The sequence below is a fragment of the Gouania willdenowi genome, chromosome 9, assembly GCF_900634775.1.
Source record: "Gouania willdenowi chromosome 9, fGouWil2.1, whole genome shotgun sequence".
Taxonomy (NCBI): domain Eukaryota; kingdom Metazoa; phylum Chordata; class Actinopteri; order Blenniiformes; family Gobiesocidae; genus Gouania; species Gouania willdenowi.
The window spans coordinates 35,714,318-35,731,248 of record NC_041052.1 but is presented as its reverse complement, the minus strand read 5'-3'; the positions used below and the strand labels follow the sequence as shown (position 1 = coordinate 35,731,248).

The window sequence follows — 16,931 nt, the reverse complement described above, 5'->3', positions numbered from 1 at the left end:
GGTGAAATATAAAAGTTTGGGGGTACAGGTGACGAAAGAGGGTTGAGAACCATTGCCTAAGATGTTGTTCAAACCACAAATGTCTGGCTCAGTCAGATCTGTGTCATCATGTCTTTGGCAAACAGGTGCAAAGACACAAAGAAGTGTTTATGTAAAATACAGATTTCAAAGTGTTCACCCATCACCCAGAGTCCTCACATCTCTCTCTGATCTGTGGTGGAAAACAAGGTTTTTCACCTGAAGACTCACTAAACGTCTTCTAGCGCACACACACACACACACACACACACTGGAGGCTCACAGGTGCCATGTGAAAAGCTCACAACAGACAAAGACAAATGAGAGTTTTCCTCGTGTTTTCCAGGCGGCTGTAAAGAGTCACTTAGCCCTGACCTCTAAGGCCTCACTGTGCTGCTTTGATGCTCTTCCACATCCTCTGCACAAGGAAAAACACATGGCAGCTTTCAACCTGCAACCTGATAGACCAACGCTCTGTTTTTTTAGAACGTTTCCCACACAAAACACAAATCTGTGTGTTTTGTGTAAACTACAGCCTCCAGACACGATGGTTCCTTCATTGATTGTGTTCACTTTGACCCTTTGTGGGTTTTTTTAGCTGCTACATTTATCTTTGGCTTCCTAACGTCCCATGTGACCAGCACTGCTCCATTGTTGCCTTTTCTTTATAGTCTCCTTGGAATCTTTCGCATGTGACCTTTGTAATAGGTGAACTGTTGGTGGTGGTGAGGAGGGGGAATTCTGGGGTGATTTTACATCAGAAAACAGCATGAAACCCTTAAGGCTTCAGAAGACTATTCTTCAAATGAGACTTGTATTTGGGCCAATTCTTTAGTTTGTGAATACTGCACCTTGTTTTTTTTGTTGTTTTGTGTTGATTAATGACTTTCTTAGAGTGGCCAAAAATGGACAGAATAAAAGTTCAAGGTGTCAATATTAGAACAAATAGTTTAAACTGGCAAAAAATGTGCATGAGAAACTGTGAATGTGGTTAAATTGGCAAAAAATAAGTAATAAATATAGTGAAAAGAGGTTAAAGTGACAATAATAGGTCAACATTATATGCGACATTGGGTGGGAAAAGTGGTGGGAAAGGTTTACAAGTGCTGAAAATGTCCTGAAAGTGAAAGAAATGTGCAGAAAAGGCATTGGAATTTGATGGAGAAGTGTCAAAAATGGGACTAATGTAGCAAAAATGCATTTAAAAAAGCAAAAATATGGCAAGAAAAAGTAATGAAAATAGGTTAAATAATGGCAAGTTTGGTGTAGTCGCAGAAAAATGGTGAGGAAAAAAAAGCAAAAATGGGCTCAAATGGCCGCAAAGTGACCAAAAAAATAGTGGAAAAGCATGGTCAAATGAAGTTTTAAAACTTGCAAAAATTGGTTAAAGGTTGCAGATTACAGTGGCCAAAAACAGATGTAAAAAGGGTTCAAAGTGTCAGTATTGGAACAATTACTTTAAACTGGCAAATAATGTGTGAATGTGGTTAAATTGGCAAAAATAAGCATGAAATATGGTGATGAACATATGCAAAATTGAGTGGGAAAAGTGGTGGGAAGGGTTTATAAGTGATGAAAATATCTTTACAAGGCATTGAAATTTGATGGATAAGTGGCAGAAATGGGAGTAATGTAGCAAAAAGGCATTAAAAGGAACAAAAATGTGTTTCTAGTGGTTAGGTTAATGCTATTATACAATATACGCTTTAGCAAATAAGTAGGTTTTGAGTTTTTTTTTAAAGGTGAACAGAGTAGCAGCACCCGTGGTAAGACTGGCAGCTGTTTCCAAAGGCGAGGAGCCTGGTAGCTGAATGCTCTGCCTCCTGTTCTACTTCTAGACACTTTAGGAACTTCCAGAAGACCAGCAAACTGAGAGCGGAGTGTTTTGCCCGGACGTTAGGGAACTAACAGGTGTCTAAGACCTGTTAGTGCCCTAAGTCCAATAAATATGTTATAGATATAGTTGAAAAAATAAAAAGCATAAAGGTTTATGCCATTTTTAAAGCTTCAATGATAATTTATCAACCTGTTTTCCCACTTTTCATCTAAAATACAGGGCGCGGCCTGCGACCCACAGTACTCCTGTGCCTGTACTCCCATGTTATATGTGATATCTTTTCATGTTTTCTTGGACGGGATGTAGCTGAAACTGAATTGCCCCTGCCTTTCAGGTAACAAAAGCCCAAATGTGGTCCTGACCCCAAGGTTGAGAACCACTGGCCTACAGTACACAAAGGCCAGGACCTGAGCTCAAGTCTTGTACCTAATGGCTCTACTTGTCTCACCTGATGTCGTAAGACTTGCTACTTGTAGTAAACACTGACATTCCAAAGTCTGAACTTACCAAATCACATTGATCCATGTTGCACAGTGAGTTCTTTAATAGTCCAATAATTATGCTCAAATCCCACAGGACTTCAAACGTTTCCTTCTATCCAAACATTTAAGCAACATCAGTGAAAAATTCCTTTCACATCCTATCAGACGCTCACAGATATTTTTGACTGTTCTGCCCTCCTCTTCCTCCCACCATATGGACGGACAGATGAAGGACTTACTGAGATATTTTTCATCGACTCTTTGCCACCAGTTCTCCCTCTTCTCAGAGGATGTTGATGAAAGCCCAGAGTGACGATGAAATGTGGATACGAGGTCACATGAGGGCGCGCACAGTAAGAGTGCACGAGCCTGATTTGAAAAGTTCACAAGCTTTCTGTCAGCATTTGCATTCGTTCAGGGGCCTGTGCCTTTTTTCTTTCCTTCCAAGGTTTTACCGCTTTGGCGTCTGTTGTGTGGAGGAACAGATGGGGCAAAGCTGTAATTTTTTCCATCCTTTTAGAAATGGTGGATTTGGTTCTTAACGTTTAGACTGTGGCTGTGTTTGATTGTCAGACATGGTTGAGGATTTATTTTAGCTAAAGCCCAGCATTCAGAGTGTGCCATGTGTGCTTAGAGACCTGATACTCGCAGAGAGCCGGGTGTGTTTTTGCCAGTGAAACAGCATGGTGCTGTTAGGCTTCTCTTTCCATCACATGAGGAAGACTCCACAGAGAGGAAGGTGTCGACTGAGAAACATCTGAAAGAAAGACTATACATCAGAGTTCACAAAGCACTATGGCTGTGTTCAAAATGTCATACTGAACAACTACTCGCACTAAGTCTGACGTCAAAATTAGTATGTAGTACAATCACTTTTGCTAGTATGGAAACATTTAGTATGCGAGAAATACCCGGATGTATGCTATTATGGTGGTGGACACACTAGTCATACTCAACCGTCCCATGATGCATTGCGAGCGGAAGATAAAATGGTCCTGGGCTTCAATCTAAAAATCAAACATTGCCTTTTCAAAACAAAAGCATCTCTTCTTGTCTTCCATTAGTTTTGAGCTCTTTTGTAAATAAGGCTCTTGTTTTGACGTTACCAGGAAGTTTTGTCAATAACACAATGGATTGTCTCCAAAAATCTTCAGAATGTCGGCAAGAAATGTGTATACGTGACTTTTATAGATCAAATGAGCACATGTTGATATTCTACTTGCTTTCAGAACTTTCAAAGATGGATACTTAGCCTCCGTGTGCTTCAGGTTTTCATCATTGTAGGTTCGAAATGCATCTATAGTATATAGTAAATGGACTAAATGGACTTGATTTTATATAGCGCTTTATCACCACACTGAAGCAGTCTCAAAGCGCTTTACATATCAGCTCATTCACCCAATCACTCTCACATTCACACACCAGTGGGACAGGACTGCCATGCAAGGCGCTAGTCGACCACTGGGAGCAACTTAGGGTTCAGTGTCTTGCCCAAGGACACTTCGACACATAGTCAGGTACTGGGATCGAACCCCCAACCTCTCGATCAGAAGACGACCCACTACCACCTGAGCCACGGTCGCCCGTAGTAGACAGTATATACTCAATGAGTTTGTGGAAGCCGAAATATCAACATCCGCCATTTAAAGCTGTGTTCGCAATTGCATACTAACATACTGTACATTACACACTTGTAAGGGACTCAACTCAATGAGTATATACTGTCTGCTATATACTATTAGTATGATTAGTATGACCGTTCCCACTGAAGTATACTTCCAAGTTTCCCAAAATGCCAACAACAAAAACCTGAAGCACACTGAGGCTAAATATCTCCATAGATTCTGCACCTTTCAAAGTTCTGAAAGGTCATGTGGTCATTTGATCCATAAAAGTCACGGAAAACACAAGCTGAAATTTCGTAGATTTTTGGGGACCTTCCATCGTGGTACAGACAACTTCCTGTTAACTTCAAAATAAGAGCCCTTTTTACAAAAGTGTTAAAAAAACTAATGGAAGACAAGAAGTGATGCTTTTGTTTTGAAAAGGGGATGTTTGATTTTTAGCTTGAAGCCGGTCCCAGGACCATTTTACGTTCCGCTCACAATCCATCATGGGGCGGTTGAGTATGACTAGTTGGCCCACAATGAATACTTAAAAAAAGTCTCCATATAGTATACAGTGCATGCGGGTATTTCTTGCGTTCTCAATCTTTCCATACTATCTAATGTGAATGCACTACATTCTCATTTTGACATTAAACTTATTAAGAGTATTACGTTAGTATGCGATTCCGAAAACAGCCTAAATCTGTGGAAACAGCAGAAATGTCAGTTCGGCAGAGCTTTTGGTGTCACCCTGGCATCAGGAGTGGAGGAGAACAACATTTAGACAAAATACAAGAACAGTTTAAAAGATGTCAGTTATCTTTAACTTCTGAATAGGACGTTCAGTGTTAGTCGATGTAAATGTAGGTAGGGTTTATGATTTCATCAAAATAATTTAAGAATGTACTGTAACATCTGTTTTTTCCAAAAAGAAAAAGATAATATAAGGCAGCTCAGTCACAGACTGCCACAGTCCATTCGAGTAACTAAACTCTGCTACTGATACTGCTTTTGCTCTTTCACTTCCCGTGAACCAGCCATTGCATAAGTGTAATGCAACAAGTAAGAAGTGGAGACTAAAAAACAAAAAAACCCAAAGCCCACTTTAAACCCCACAGTGACAGTGGAAGCTGTTCCCAGGTGAAAGCTTGTCTCAGCCTGGGAAACTCAGATGTTTATCTATACAGTCTGGGCTGTAAGTGGAGGGGAGGGGTACCACCCTCTGCCTCTGTACTTGTCTGGTCTGCTCCATCTGACCTCACTCTGTTAATGTCTGAGGATGTTACAGGGATTAGGACTGGGAATAATGGGATTATTGGGTAGATCCTTGTTTTATGGATGTGTAAAGCACATCAAGTATGGGCCTGTTATAAAGGCAGATGAATTATGTACTGGTGATACTTGAACAATGGCCCTCATTCATCAACTATTTGTATATTGAGATCTGAGCGTACGATATGTGTTCGACCATATTTACGCAAACTTCGGTATTTATCAATTTTGACGTGAGCGTACAGTACGATCAGATCTCACGTCAGGTCTGTGTATGCGGGCCCGGGGCGACTCCTGGGTTTGCAGTAGCGGTTTTTGCACATACACTGGTCTACGATGCACTGGCACATCTTGGGATGTGGGATAAAACTCCCAAATACCTGCTTTAGGTATTACCACTCACTCCTTCCCTCTGTCCACAGGCACCACCATTATTTTTTTTTTTTTTTTTTTTGAAGAAAAAAAAAGAAAAAAAGAAAAAAAGAAAAGAAAAGAAAAAAAAAAAAAAAAAAAAAAAAAAAAAAAAAAAAACAGGCACCACCATTATACCTAAGCTTCACACTTGTCACCAGACTGGCTTGATTACATACATAATAAGCACAATATATTCTACTTCACATCTAACTCTCACTGTAAAATAATCTAATCTTCCCCACCCTTTCTATTTCCTGCCTTGAGTCTCTCCCCCCTGCTCCCCTCCCCCTCCACCTAGGTGCAACACTGCTCTCCCTTTTTACATCCTCCCTATATTAAAATGTTTCTTACACTTCCTTGGGGAGGGCTGGTGATGGTCACAATTAAGCAATAAAATAAATTAATTTATTTCATTGCAATAACAAAACATGCATTGCTGTCTCATAATGATTGCACTTATTGTAGTGTTGACCTTTGACAACATGTGCAGACAAGTAAGAAAAGAGAAAGTCTGTATGTGGATTTGTGGTGCAGCAGCAAAATCTGAAAATGAATATAATGTATTAAACAAGCCTCAACTGTCATTTAAGCATAAGTAGAAACACATTCAGAACAGATCAAAACTGATTAATAAAACTAACTTAAAAAAGCCCACATTAATACTGATACCACTTTTTTTGGTTTTACTTCCATGGAAACTATAAAACCCAGCTAATAAACGCTAATGGTTCACCCAGTCATACACATGCACATGGGACACGCTGCTATGCTTTGTGTTATTCTCCTATTTCCTCTGCACAGCACATCACTAGAGGCTGTACGTAGGAAACAAGATGTCATTCAGGTTTTTAAATGTAAATAGTTCCTTAAACTTTTACAAATTCGTTGCAGTAATGGTAATGTGATGAATTATAGGTGAAATTGGCTCAAGGCATAATAAACACAGATGAGGCATTCAGACATTCAGTAATTTTTAAGGCTTTTTTTTAATTCTTCAATTTCTTTTAATGTGTTATTTATTACCTAAAGCGTGGAGACTGAGGCTAATATAAACATCACATACGTGTGTGTCTCCATGATCTTTGTTGTGAAGTTGTTCGCAGTGCACACAGGGGGGCAGACGTCACCTGCTCAGTAGCTGATCCTCTTCCACAGAGCGCTTAAATGCGCTTCTTAAATTCCAGTTTTCAAACTGTCAAAAAGCACTTTGTTTTGCTCCAGTTCAGATGTGAGGATGCCAATTTTTGTCTTGGAAAAGTATCTCTTCTTGTTTGACCTCAGTGAGCAGGATCTCCAAAACAGGAGGGCGTAACAAGTTAATAACGATCGAATTCAGCCGGCGCATTTATCAACACTCATTGGCGTGCTAGATTGGTCACATATGAATGTTTCGTAAATCACACGTTGGTCCTGTTGTACAACCAAATGTGAACTCAGATTTGCACCCGTTTTCACACAAGGTTGATCAATGAGGGCCATTGGGTCTTACTCAATCACCAGGCAGCTATGTTAGCCCTCAGTGGCCCACAATCCTGATCTGGATAGAGTGATGGATGGATGGATGGATGGATGGATGGATGGATGGGACAGACCAATATGTCCAATTCCACCAATAGACCCGTTCAAGATCTCGCCCTACATGTAATGGTTTGACTAGTGGTCATGTTATCCTGTGACAGAAAATTAATGCAGAGCTTCATCTGAGGTGTGTTTTAAGAAGTGTCAAAAGTGTACATACAGGACATGGTAATCTTTCGCAAAATAATCTCGCGTAGATTTCTGTTTTAATAAATTTATTGAAGCATAGAATGTGTAGTATTTCGCTCTGTTAACCCTATTAGGCATGTTTGGTACAATTTCGGGAAGTTTAATAACCGGTAACCTAAACAGGGAAAGATGTTGAAACAGAAATTATATTAAAAAGTTTAAAATGATAAATGAGTAAACCCTTGAAAGTTTTGAAACGTAAAATAGGAGCCCCTATAAATGACGAATACTTGTCACACTCCACATCCTTCCAGGTCCGTGTATTAAAAAAAAAAAGAAAAGCCTTTGAAATCCGCTCTCCCATCCCCCTAACAATGGATCTGTGCAGTAGTCCACAAACATCTATCAGTGTGTCCTGCTCAGTGGCACGTTTGAGGCTACCGCAGCATGTGGAGGTTGTTAATGAGAGCTGGTTAAAAGCTGCTCTACGTCTTCCACCAGTGGTGGTTTCCTTTATTGTAGACCCTCTTTGATACACACACACATATGGTCCCACATTTTGGACAAACAGGCTTTAGTAAGAAAACCCTCCCACGTTGGCAAAAGAACACACAGACTGCAGTTTAAAACCACACACAGGCCTTTGTGGTCTCTATGGACAACTAATATTTAGATTCAAACAGGAAATATAAATTGCCCTTGACTTACTGACATTGAAATATGATTTAATTGAGCTAGAATGCTATTCAACAACAATGTTTTTCCTGAGCCACCATCCTTTTTCAAATCCTAAGACTAATGATTCATGCTTCATTTATGTGCAGAAATGAATTCATTGCTTTTTTCAATACACGTTTATATATATAAATATATGTGTATATGCGCATGCAAAAAAGAAAAAGACTTGAATTAAAATAAATACATTTAAATAACACAATAAATAAGATGAAATATACTTAAATTAAAAAAACCAAAAACTTAATGGAGCAAAGAGCAGGACTTTTAATGCTAATGGGTGATAAAGCGCTCACAACCAACGAGAATGAGCCTTGAACAGATTGTGATACGTCTTGTACTGCTGTTCTGGGCGCAAAACAGTTGATGCACGCTCCCGGGGTGGCTTGGCTGATGGCTGCAGTTAAACTAACAACCGTGGTGTCACTATGGAGTCGGACTTCTAGATCCTGCCCAATGCTCCTTTAAATAAAATAATAATAAAGTTAACTGCCCAACCGGCAGCAGCAGCTCGACACTCATTAAGTGGTTAGCCAGTTGGCTAACACTAAAAACAGCATTAGTTTATGTTTATGCACATTTTCCAGCTACTATTATATAGACAGGCTCATCTAACATGATAAGTTTAAGCTGTTCAGACTTCTGGACTTGTTTCCCCACATATTTGTACTGAGAGGTTTTTATGATAACTAGGGATCAGTGACGTGCCGTGACCACTAGGGTTGGGTAGGCACGTTGCAAATCGAGACCACCAATGACAATTTCATACAGTATGTTTCTGCTGTCAAGTGTTAATTCAATTCAAATCAATTTTATTTGTATAAAGCAATTTCCAACAAAGTCATCACAATGCGCTTATCAACATATAAAATTCATATTAAGAAAGAAAAAACCCAACAAGATCCACATGAACAAGCATTTAGCCATCTAACAAAATCAACATCGTAAAACATCATTAAAGAAATTATTTAATTATTTAATATAGCATCCATAACAAGATATATCTCATGACACTGCAGCGCATCCGTTGTTTGTGTTGGAAACACAGAAACATGGAGAAAATGACAACAACAACTCAGAACAGCCTCAGTGAGGAACTCAGGTGTTGGTCTCCATCTTTTAAAAGCTGTCGTTTTTCCTCAAAAAAAGTTTCTTTATCATCTCAATCGCTGTCATCATGACTGTAGTGTTATCCCGCCCACTAGCTAGAGAACGGAGCAGCAGCGGTCACATGGCATCAATTCACTAATGCACTGTGAACTTACTTATAGCATTTAGCATAGCACGGTTACGTCCAAAGGCAGCTCTCTACACTGCCTTTGGACGTAAATGGTTGTCATCTTGGGGACCTGAATTCGCATGTACAAACACGTAAAAACACGCTATGGGAACGGAGGCAGAGGAGCAACATGCCTTTGGGAGGGGGCGTGGCCTCCTTCTGCCTTACAGCGGAGTTGGACCGTGCAGCTGTTCCAGGAAATAGCGCTGTTTAGTAATTTGGGGTTTGAAACGTACAAAATGCAGACACTTTCAAACTTATAGGTACTGTAGGCTATTAGAAATGGAAAAATAAATAATTTATAATTATATTATAATTAAAACAAATAATGAAAATATCAATTCACCCTTGGGTAGGCACTGGCTACCTTGCCTACCCTGACGGCACGTCACTGCTAGGGATGCACCCAAATTCTTGGCCAAAACCAAAGTAAATGATTCTGACATTTAAATGAAAATATGTATTTAGCAGGGACATTTCAACAATACACAGTATAATATAAAATAAAATACTAAGCATGGTTAACTTGACCTAATAATGTACAGGCCTATAACTGACTGAGCTGCTGAAAGAGTCAAATTAAATCAGTCGTAATGAAGTGCAGAGAATCTCTGTGAAACGTGTGCTGACCGATTCTAAAGCTGTATTCATGCTGCTGATGAACAGTCAGGATTTCATGGCGCCAGGCGTTGACGTGACAGAAACATAAATGACACTTGAGAGTAACTCATTGTTTTCGCTCCGTCTCAACCGACAGCCGCTCCACGGAAACGTTGGCCCGTTTCCAAACACGCACGCTGACCGCGGTGTTTGGACGCGTCATCACATCATCCTGTATCTTTGTTCCGGTGGTTTTAAGTTTTCAGCCTTGTCTTTCTGCAATGTCGTCGTCTTCTTCTCTGATGGTGTCTTCTTCTTTGGTTTTATTGGCAGAGTTGACATACCAGTGGCATACCGCCACCAATTGTAAAGGAGTTGTAATTACACGCTACATACACAGAGACAAAGCAAACAGCGCAAAAATCTATTTGTGGTGGGCCGCCACAGATAAATAAATGTGTGGGAAACACTGTCATGATATCATGATCTGATCACTGATCCGAATAACTGCCCAATATTTGGCCAAGTGGAGATTTGGTGCTTGGTGGAGGACATTAAAGATGCAGAACGTTTGTGCAGTTTATTTAAAGGAACTTTAAAAAGTTAAACATGTTTCCTTTTAGTCAGAGAGAAAAGTACTTACCCTTAACCTTTGACCTGTGAATCCTCTTTTCTCATCAGCAGCACTGACTCTATCTGCTTTATTCTCTGCACTGGACCTTTTTATTTCCACATGTGGGACTTCACTGGTTAATCTGGCCTCCTCTGAGAGGCCAATGTAAACAGATGTGTATGGGTGGAGTCACTGTAAATACAGCCCACAATGCACTCGGGCAAGTCTCGTGCCTGATTAAAACTGTGTAAACACTGTAAGGAAGTTTCAAAACAAAAGGTTGGGGGAGGGGAGGGAAGAACGACACGTGGGAATACTGCACCGGAGGGAATCGGACTCTGTGCATAATTTACTCTTGTGAGCGTGACCTTCTGTAACTGCTGTTGTTTGAAAGTGATTTTATAAATAAACACTCTTTTCGCCCCGTTTTCTTTTTGGGATGAAGTGTTTAAAGATGACAAACTGAGACAATCCTGTTCCTAAAGCAAACCCTGCTTTTCTCCATCCAGGAACTGGTGTCCTCATACAGTCACAAAAACAGTGACGTGCCAGGTGCAGAACGGGACCATCCTCCAGAGGGTCTACCAGACATGCCGCTGGCCTCAGGGATGTACGGGTGGCAGGTGAGGCCAAAACCAGCTGCTGTTTCTACCACTGTTACCAAAATAATGAGTATATTAGGTTAGATTGTGACTGGAGTGAATGTTCCAAGTTTTTTTTCCCCCATGTTAATGCAATGACTTGTCTCATTATGTAGTTCAGTTTATTCCATGTATGGTACACCACTGAAAGCATGATTAAAAAAGCAAACAAAGCGGTGGCTACATACTGCCCCCAACTGACACGAAAGGGTGTGACATTACGCACATTCCAAATAGTCCCTCCTATCTCCTTTCCTATCCACTTTTCCTTAGTGTTTACGTAGCGGCCATGATAAGGAGCATTCCAATTCTCTAAAAGCTAAGGAATGGAGGCTCAATGCTTCCTTTATAACCTCCTTTAGCCTAGGATACATTGATGCATCCTTTACCAAAGGAGACCACATAATGCTGCCCCACAACTCTTTACGGCGACAACATATAAAGGGACCCGCTCATCTGAGCGTTCACGGAAACTCACAATGACTGAAAACAGAGCACTCAGTCATTCAGGAAGAAGGGATCATTTTTAGCCACATTATGTGCTTTGTGCAGTTGTACATTTGTATGCCTACGCCATGTAGGCCTATATCTTGCATAAATGTAACAATTTTGTAAAATCATACTTCTTTTGGATTAATGTGGATTTCTGAATGAAAGGTGAGTGTGAGGAACCATTCTCAATGTGATGTTCTTTTAGTTTCACTTTTGTTCCTCGTAGCCTGGTAGCATCTTTTCCTCTGATTTACATTCAAACCTTGCGATATTTGACATAATATCAGCAGTTAGAGGCACAGGGGAAAGTGTTATAAATATGTAATAAATGTTATATTTTAGTGTTCTAATTTTGGAAATGTTTAGTTTTTTTCACCATGGCAGACGTCACTAACCTTCACCACTGTTCGATTATTACATCACCTAGTGGAAGTGCGACTGATTGTCATAACAACGTGATGGGAAGTCTCCTTTAGAAAGTCTCCTAACTCCTTAACACCGTGGATGATTTCACGGGGTTAATGGAAAGTGGATAGGAAAGGAGATAGTAGGGACTATTCGGACACACCCACTGTGTTTGTTAAAGGCACTGATTCTCACCGAATATATATTGCAGTGATTAAGATGAGCTTCAAGTAAAGTAGTAAATATGTTTATGACAGAGATGGGCAGCTTCTATCACAGTGGGGGCCGAAAAATTTAGGATAGTTTGGTCTGAGGGTCACATTATTAACATCCATGTTAGCATTTAGAATAATTATCAATCTGAGCATTGATACAGGACGAAAGGTTTTCGTGTGTTCTTGGAGCCATTTTTGTGCATTTGTGTTGTGGTTTTAAATACTTCTGTTATTTTTGAGTTTGAGTTTTTTGAGTAATTTTTCATATTTTTTTTATTTTTGTGTTATTTTTGTGTATTTAGTCATATTCTATCATGTTTGATTCGTTTGTGTGTTCCTGTTGTAATTTTATGTATTTATTAAGTTTTTTTCAATTTATTTTTGTGGTCATTATCTATAGTTTTGTTGCCATTGTCTTTTTTCTGTAATTTCTGTGTTTTTGTTGTCTTGTGCAACTTTTGTTTTCTTTAACTCATTTTGTGGATGTCATTAGTCATTTAGTAAATGTATCTGTTTTTTTGTATATTTGTAGTCATCTTGTCAGTTTTTTTGGGTTCATTTTCTGTATTTTTTTTTTTGTTTATTCTATGTGTGTTATTTGTGTTGTCCTTGTGTATTTTTCCGTAATTTTACATCTTTTTTTTTGTCATTTTGTGCATATAATTTTAGGGCCATGCAAAATTGAACTGAGACCCATATCTTGTTTTGATAACAATTTGGTTTTAATCAGTTTAAGGTTAAAACGTAAAAAGTAGAAGAAGTTTGTTTTTAATCAAGCCTAGTTTTAATGTTATTTTAATGCTGGCAGTGGCAGGAATTGTTTGGAATAATAGAAGGTATGATGTGTTGTTAAATAGAAAATGTTCATGTATTCATCTTGTTTTTCATTTTACATAGATAAGCACCAAAAGACATATATAGATTTTAATGTACAAACCTCCATTTTCCAGTTTACTTCCTAAATTAAACTCACCAGTCGTTCATAATTGCAGGGGATGAATTTGGACTTCCTGTTTGTTTCCAGTTACAGGACGGTGGTGAGACCTTCCTATAAAGTGGTGTACCGCACCGTCACCTCTCTAGAGTGGAAATGCTGTCCAGGATTCAGCGGCCCTGCGTGTGAAGAAGGTGAGTTGGCTCAAATATAGACTTTTTCTCACAAAGTCACAGACATGTGCTTTTACTGACCATTATAAACACCGCTGAGAGGAGGCTAACTTTGCAGAAAAGTGTCAGTTTTCATATTCTCTCGCCTCTCCTTTTTCCTGCTTCCTGTTTGGTTTCTTCATCTGCATCACCGCAGCACACGTGTGTGTGCTAGGCACACATTTACTTAGGTCACAAAATGAGGATTTTGTCCTGTAAAATAGGGGTTCTCAACCTTGGAGTCAGGACCCCATTTTGAATCGCTCGGAGGGGCTCGTCATATGCCTTAAAGAAATTAATATATTCTAAACAATTTGAGCCAATTTTTGCTTATTTTTGCCCTTTTTCTACAACTACACCAACTTTGTCACATTTTAACCTATTTTCATCTCTTTTTCTTGCCATATTTTTGCTCCTTTTAATGCATTTTTGCTACATTACTCCCATTTCTGCCACCACTTCATCAAATTTGAATGCCTTGTCTGCACATTTTTTTTCACTTTTCCGGCACTTTTAAACCCTTTCCACCACTTTTCCCACCTAATGTCACATATGTTGACCCATTATTGTCACTTTTAACCTCTTTTCGTCATATTTTTTTTTTGCCAATTTAACCACACTCGCAGTTTCTCATGCACATTATTTGCCAGTTTAAACTATTTGTTCTAATATTGACACCTTGAACACTTATTCTGTCCATTTTTGGTCACTCTAAGAAAGTAATTACTCAACACAAAACAACAAAAAAACATGCTCCAGTTTTCACAAACCAAACCCATTTTATTTCTGATTAAAACAAGGATTTACACCTTTAAAATGACCATATATTATGGAACAAATAATAAACAACTTCCTGGATAAGTGGCTATTATTCAGATAAATAGATGTGGTCATCACAGATTCATAGAACAATGGACCATCATCTCAACCATTTTGCTGATTTTATGGATGAGCTCCAAAAATCTCTCCTCTTTATTCCCCCTTATAGATGGCCCTGTCTCCACATGACTGTTCTTCAATGTTCATGTCTGTGTTCAACCACCTTCAGGTACAGTGGGGGTCCCCGGTCTCTGCAACCTTTATTTTGGGGGTCGTGGGCTTAAAAGGTTGAGAACCACTGCTCTAAAAGACGTCAGAAATATGATCTCCTGAAAGTTTTTTTGGAACTTTAAACACTTTCTCTTTGACGCTCAACTTCATTATCCTCTGTATGACCTGTAAGAGTTAATACGTTATTGGGATTTAAAGTTGACAGTGCCACTGGAAACTTGTCTTCATCCTCTTTAGCTGAGTGCTAAAGCTGCTGTTCTCATTTTTGGACTACTGTGGCTGCCCACTCATGCACTCACACAGTCATTGTATAATGATTTCCCCTGGCAGTTGTCCCCACTCCCTGCAGTGTGGGCTGAAGGGTGGAGCATCTGTTTATGCCAAGAGACACGACTTGGGTGGGTGTAACATAAATTGTTGATCTGCTAAAAAACAACAAGGACAATAAATCTCTCCAGTTGTTTCAGAGCTGGTGGTTTTCAAACATGTGGATTTTGCTAAAAGGTTAATTGGTGAATTAGGCAAAAAAAAAATAGAATAAAATTGGGATTTCATGAGAAAACATTGAACATTGTAAACCAGTGGTTCCCAAAATGTGAGTGCATGTCATTGAACTTTTCTTATTTTGCTTTCAAAAGTGTTTGAAAAGTAGGGACTGGAAATGATAGAAACTATAGTAAGTAAATTTTATTTATAAAGTGCTTTTCACAGATAAAAATCACAAAGTGCTGTAGAAATATTTCAGTTTCATCCCGTCCAAAGAAACATGGAAAGACAATCACATATAACATGGGAGGATCAGAACGGGAGAACTGTGGGTCACCATGGGAATGGGAGGCGCCCCGTATTTAGATGAAAAATGGGAGAACACCAGGAGGAGAGGTGAGGGGAAAAAGCAGGTTTTAAACTGACTTCCCTATTGGGGAGGACAGTACAGAACTAGGACAAAACCTCCTCATCGTACGTGCACAAAAGCAAAACACAGTCACACAGAAACTCAAGAACATAGCACGTGGGTAGAGGAGAAAAGAAATCCATCATGTATCTGGCCCCAAACATTCCGTCCGGACATACGGGCTCACCCCTGTGAGGTCACCTGGAGTTTGAATGGTGTCACCTAAAAAATTCAACGATTTTTGAAATTTTTTAATTATTGTTCTTTTAAAGAATAAAAATCAAATAAAACACAACCTTAAACAAATATTTCTATAATTTCACTTTGTGAAACATAAATTTAGTGCAACTAAAACACAGTAATATATATATATATATATCCAAGCTAAAACATGATCAAAAACTAATTCTGGAAAAAAAAGTCTTTAGGGTCACCAGAAATTCTTCATATCAAAATGGGGTCACGATCCAGAAAAGGTTGGGAACCACTGCACTAAATACGGTTTCTTTCTACAAAATAGGATATAGGTTATCACTCATTCATTCTATCTTTATGCTCTATAGTGGTTTTTAAATAGTTTTTTAAGCAAAATGTTACAGTCGGACAGAATGGGGTGATTGGATTTAGAAACAGGAGAAAAGGGGTACTTGGGTCTGGGTTAGAACACAGTCAACAATCATCAAACTGTGCTTTTCATGCTGTTCTAAGCAGTAGCGAAAACAGCAACTCCTAAAATAAGTATTTTAAAACAAAACAAGCTGTAAGAAATATATTTAAATATTGATATAGGCAATACTGTAATTTTCTATATCACCAAAATAGAAAACAGGATATATCTTGAATCTCGATAATTCGCCCAACCCCATTGAAAAGCATCGTTTGCTTTTCCAGATTTGCAATAAAACAGTCTGTTTTTCTCTTCTCTTCTTTCATAAAACCTTAAGAGCTGCTCCCAGTATCCATCATACCCAGTGTGATTTAGTCTGGTTTAGACCTTTTTTCCCCCACATTGCCTTCCACTGTTTGCCTACACTTGCACACCACAAAGCTGCTTTGGAAGTTTTGCTTGTTTTAATCCCTCCAAACTCTCAGTCAAAGTCAAAAACAAATTCATAGCCAGACAACACAGGCTTTACTCAACAAAAGCAAAGAAACTGGGAGGAAATGATCCAATTAAGTTGTTGCTGGAGGAGATTCCCCTGCAGTTGTCATGGTAGTAGTGGGCTGTGGAGCCAGCGGGGATGCTGGGATTATAGTCACTTATCTGAGCGGCGTTTGGGGTGCTTTAGATCACAGGCGACGCTGAGTGGAAGTGACAGGTCTCATTCACGGGGTATTTTACACCCCGGCACAGTGAACACAATCCAGGGCTACTGGTGCTTTGTTCTGTTCCTGCTGTGGGAGCTGAGCGCCTTGCCAGAACAGAACCTGATACGCCATCGCTGTTTGCCTGGTGAGCTGCTTCAAGGAGGAAAAGATTTGCCATATAAGCTTTTTTTTTAGTTTTTATCCCTCGCTATGGT

At 39.3% G+C, this 16,931-nt stretch overlaps 1 protein-coding gene across 6 annotated transcripts in view; it reads left to right on the top strand.

Annotated features, from left to right (window-relative positions):
• The window catches only part of emid1 (EMI domain containing 1), a 119,880-nt gene that overhangs the window by 10,417 nt on the left and 92,532 nt on the right, over positions 1 to 16,931 (top strand). For all 6 annotated transcript variants that reach the window (XR_003674855.1, XM_028458356.1, XM_028458354.1 and 3 more), the window contains exons 2-3: positions 11,074 to 11,187; positions 13,342 to 13,445. Coding sequence is in view for 5 of the 6 variants with exons in the window: in XM_028458356.1 (XP_028314157.1) it covers positions 11,074 to 11,187; positions 13,342 to 13,445 (218 nt within the window). In the remaining variant the exon portion in view is untranslated. The remainder of the gene's footprint in view (positions 1 to 11,073; positions 11,188 to 13,341; positions 13,446 to 16,931) is intronic.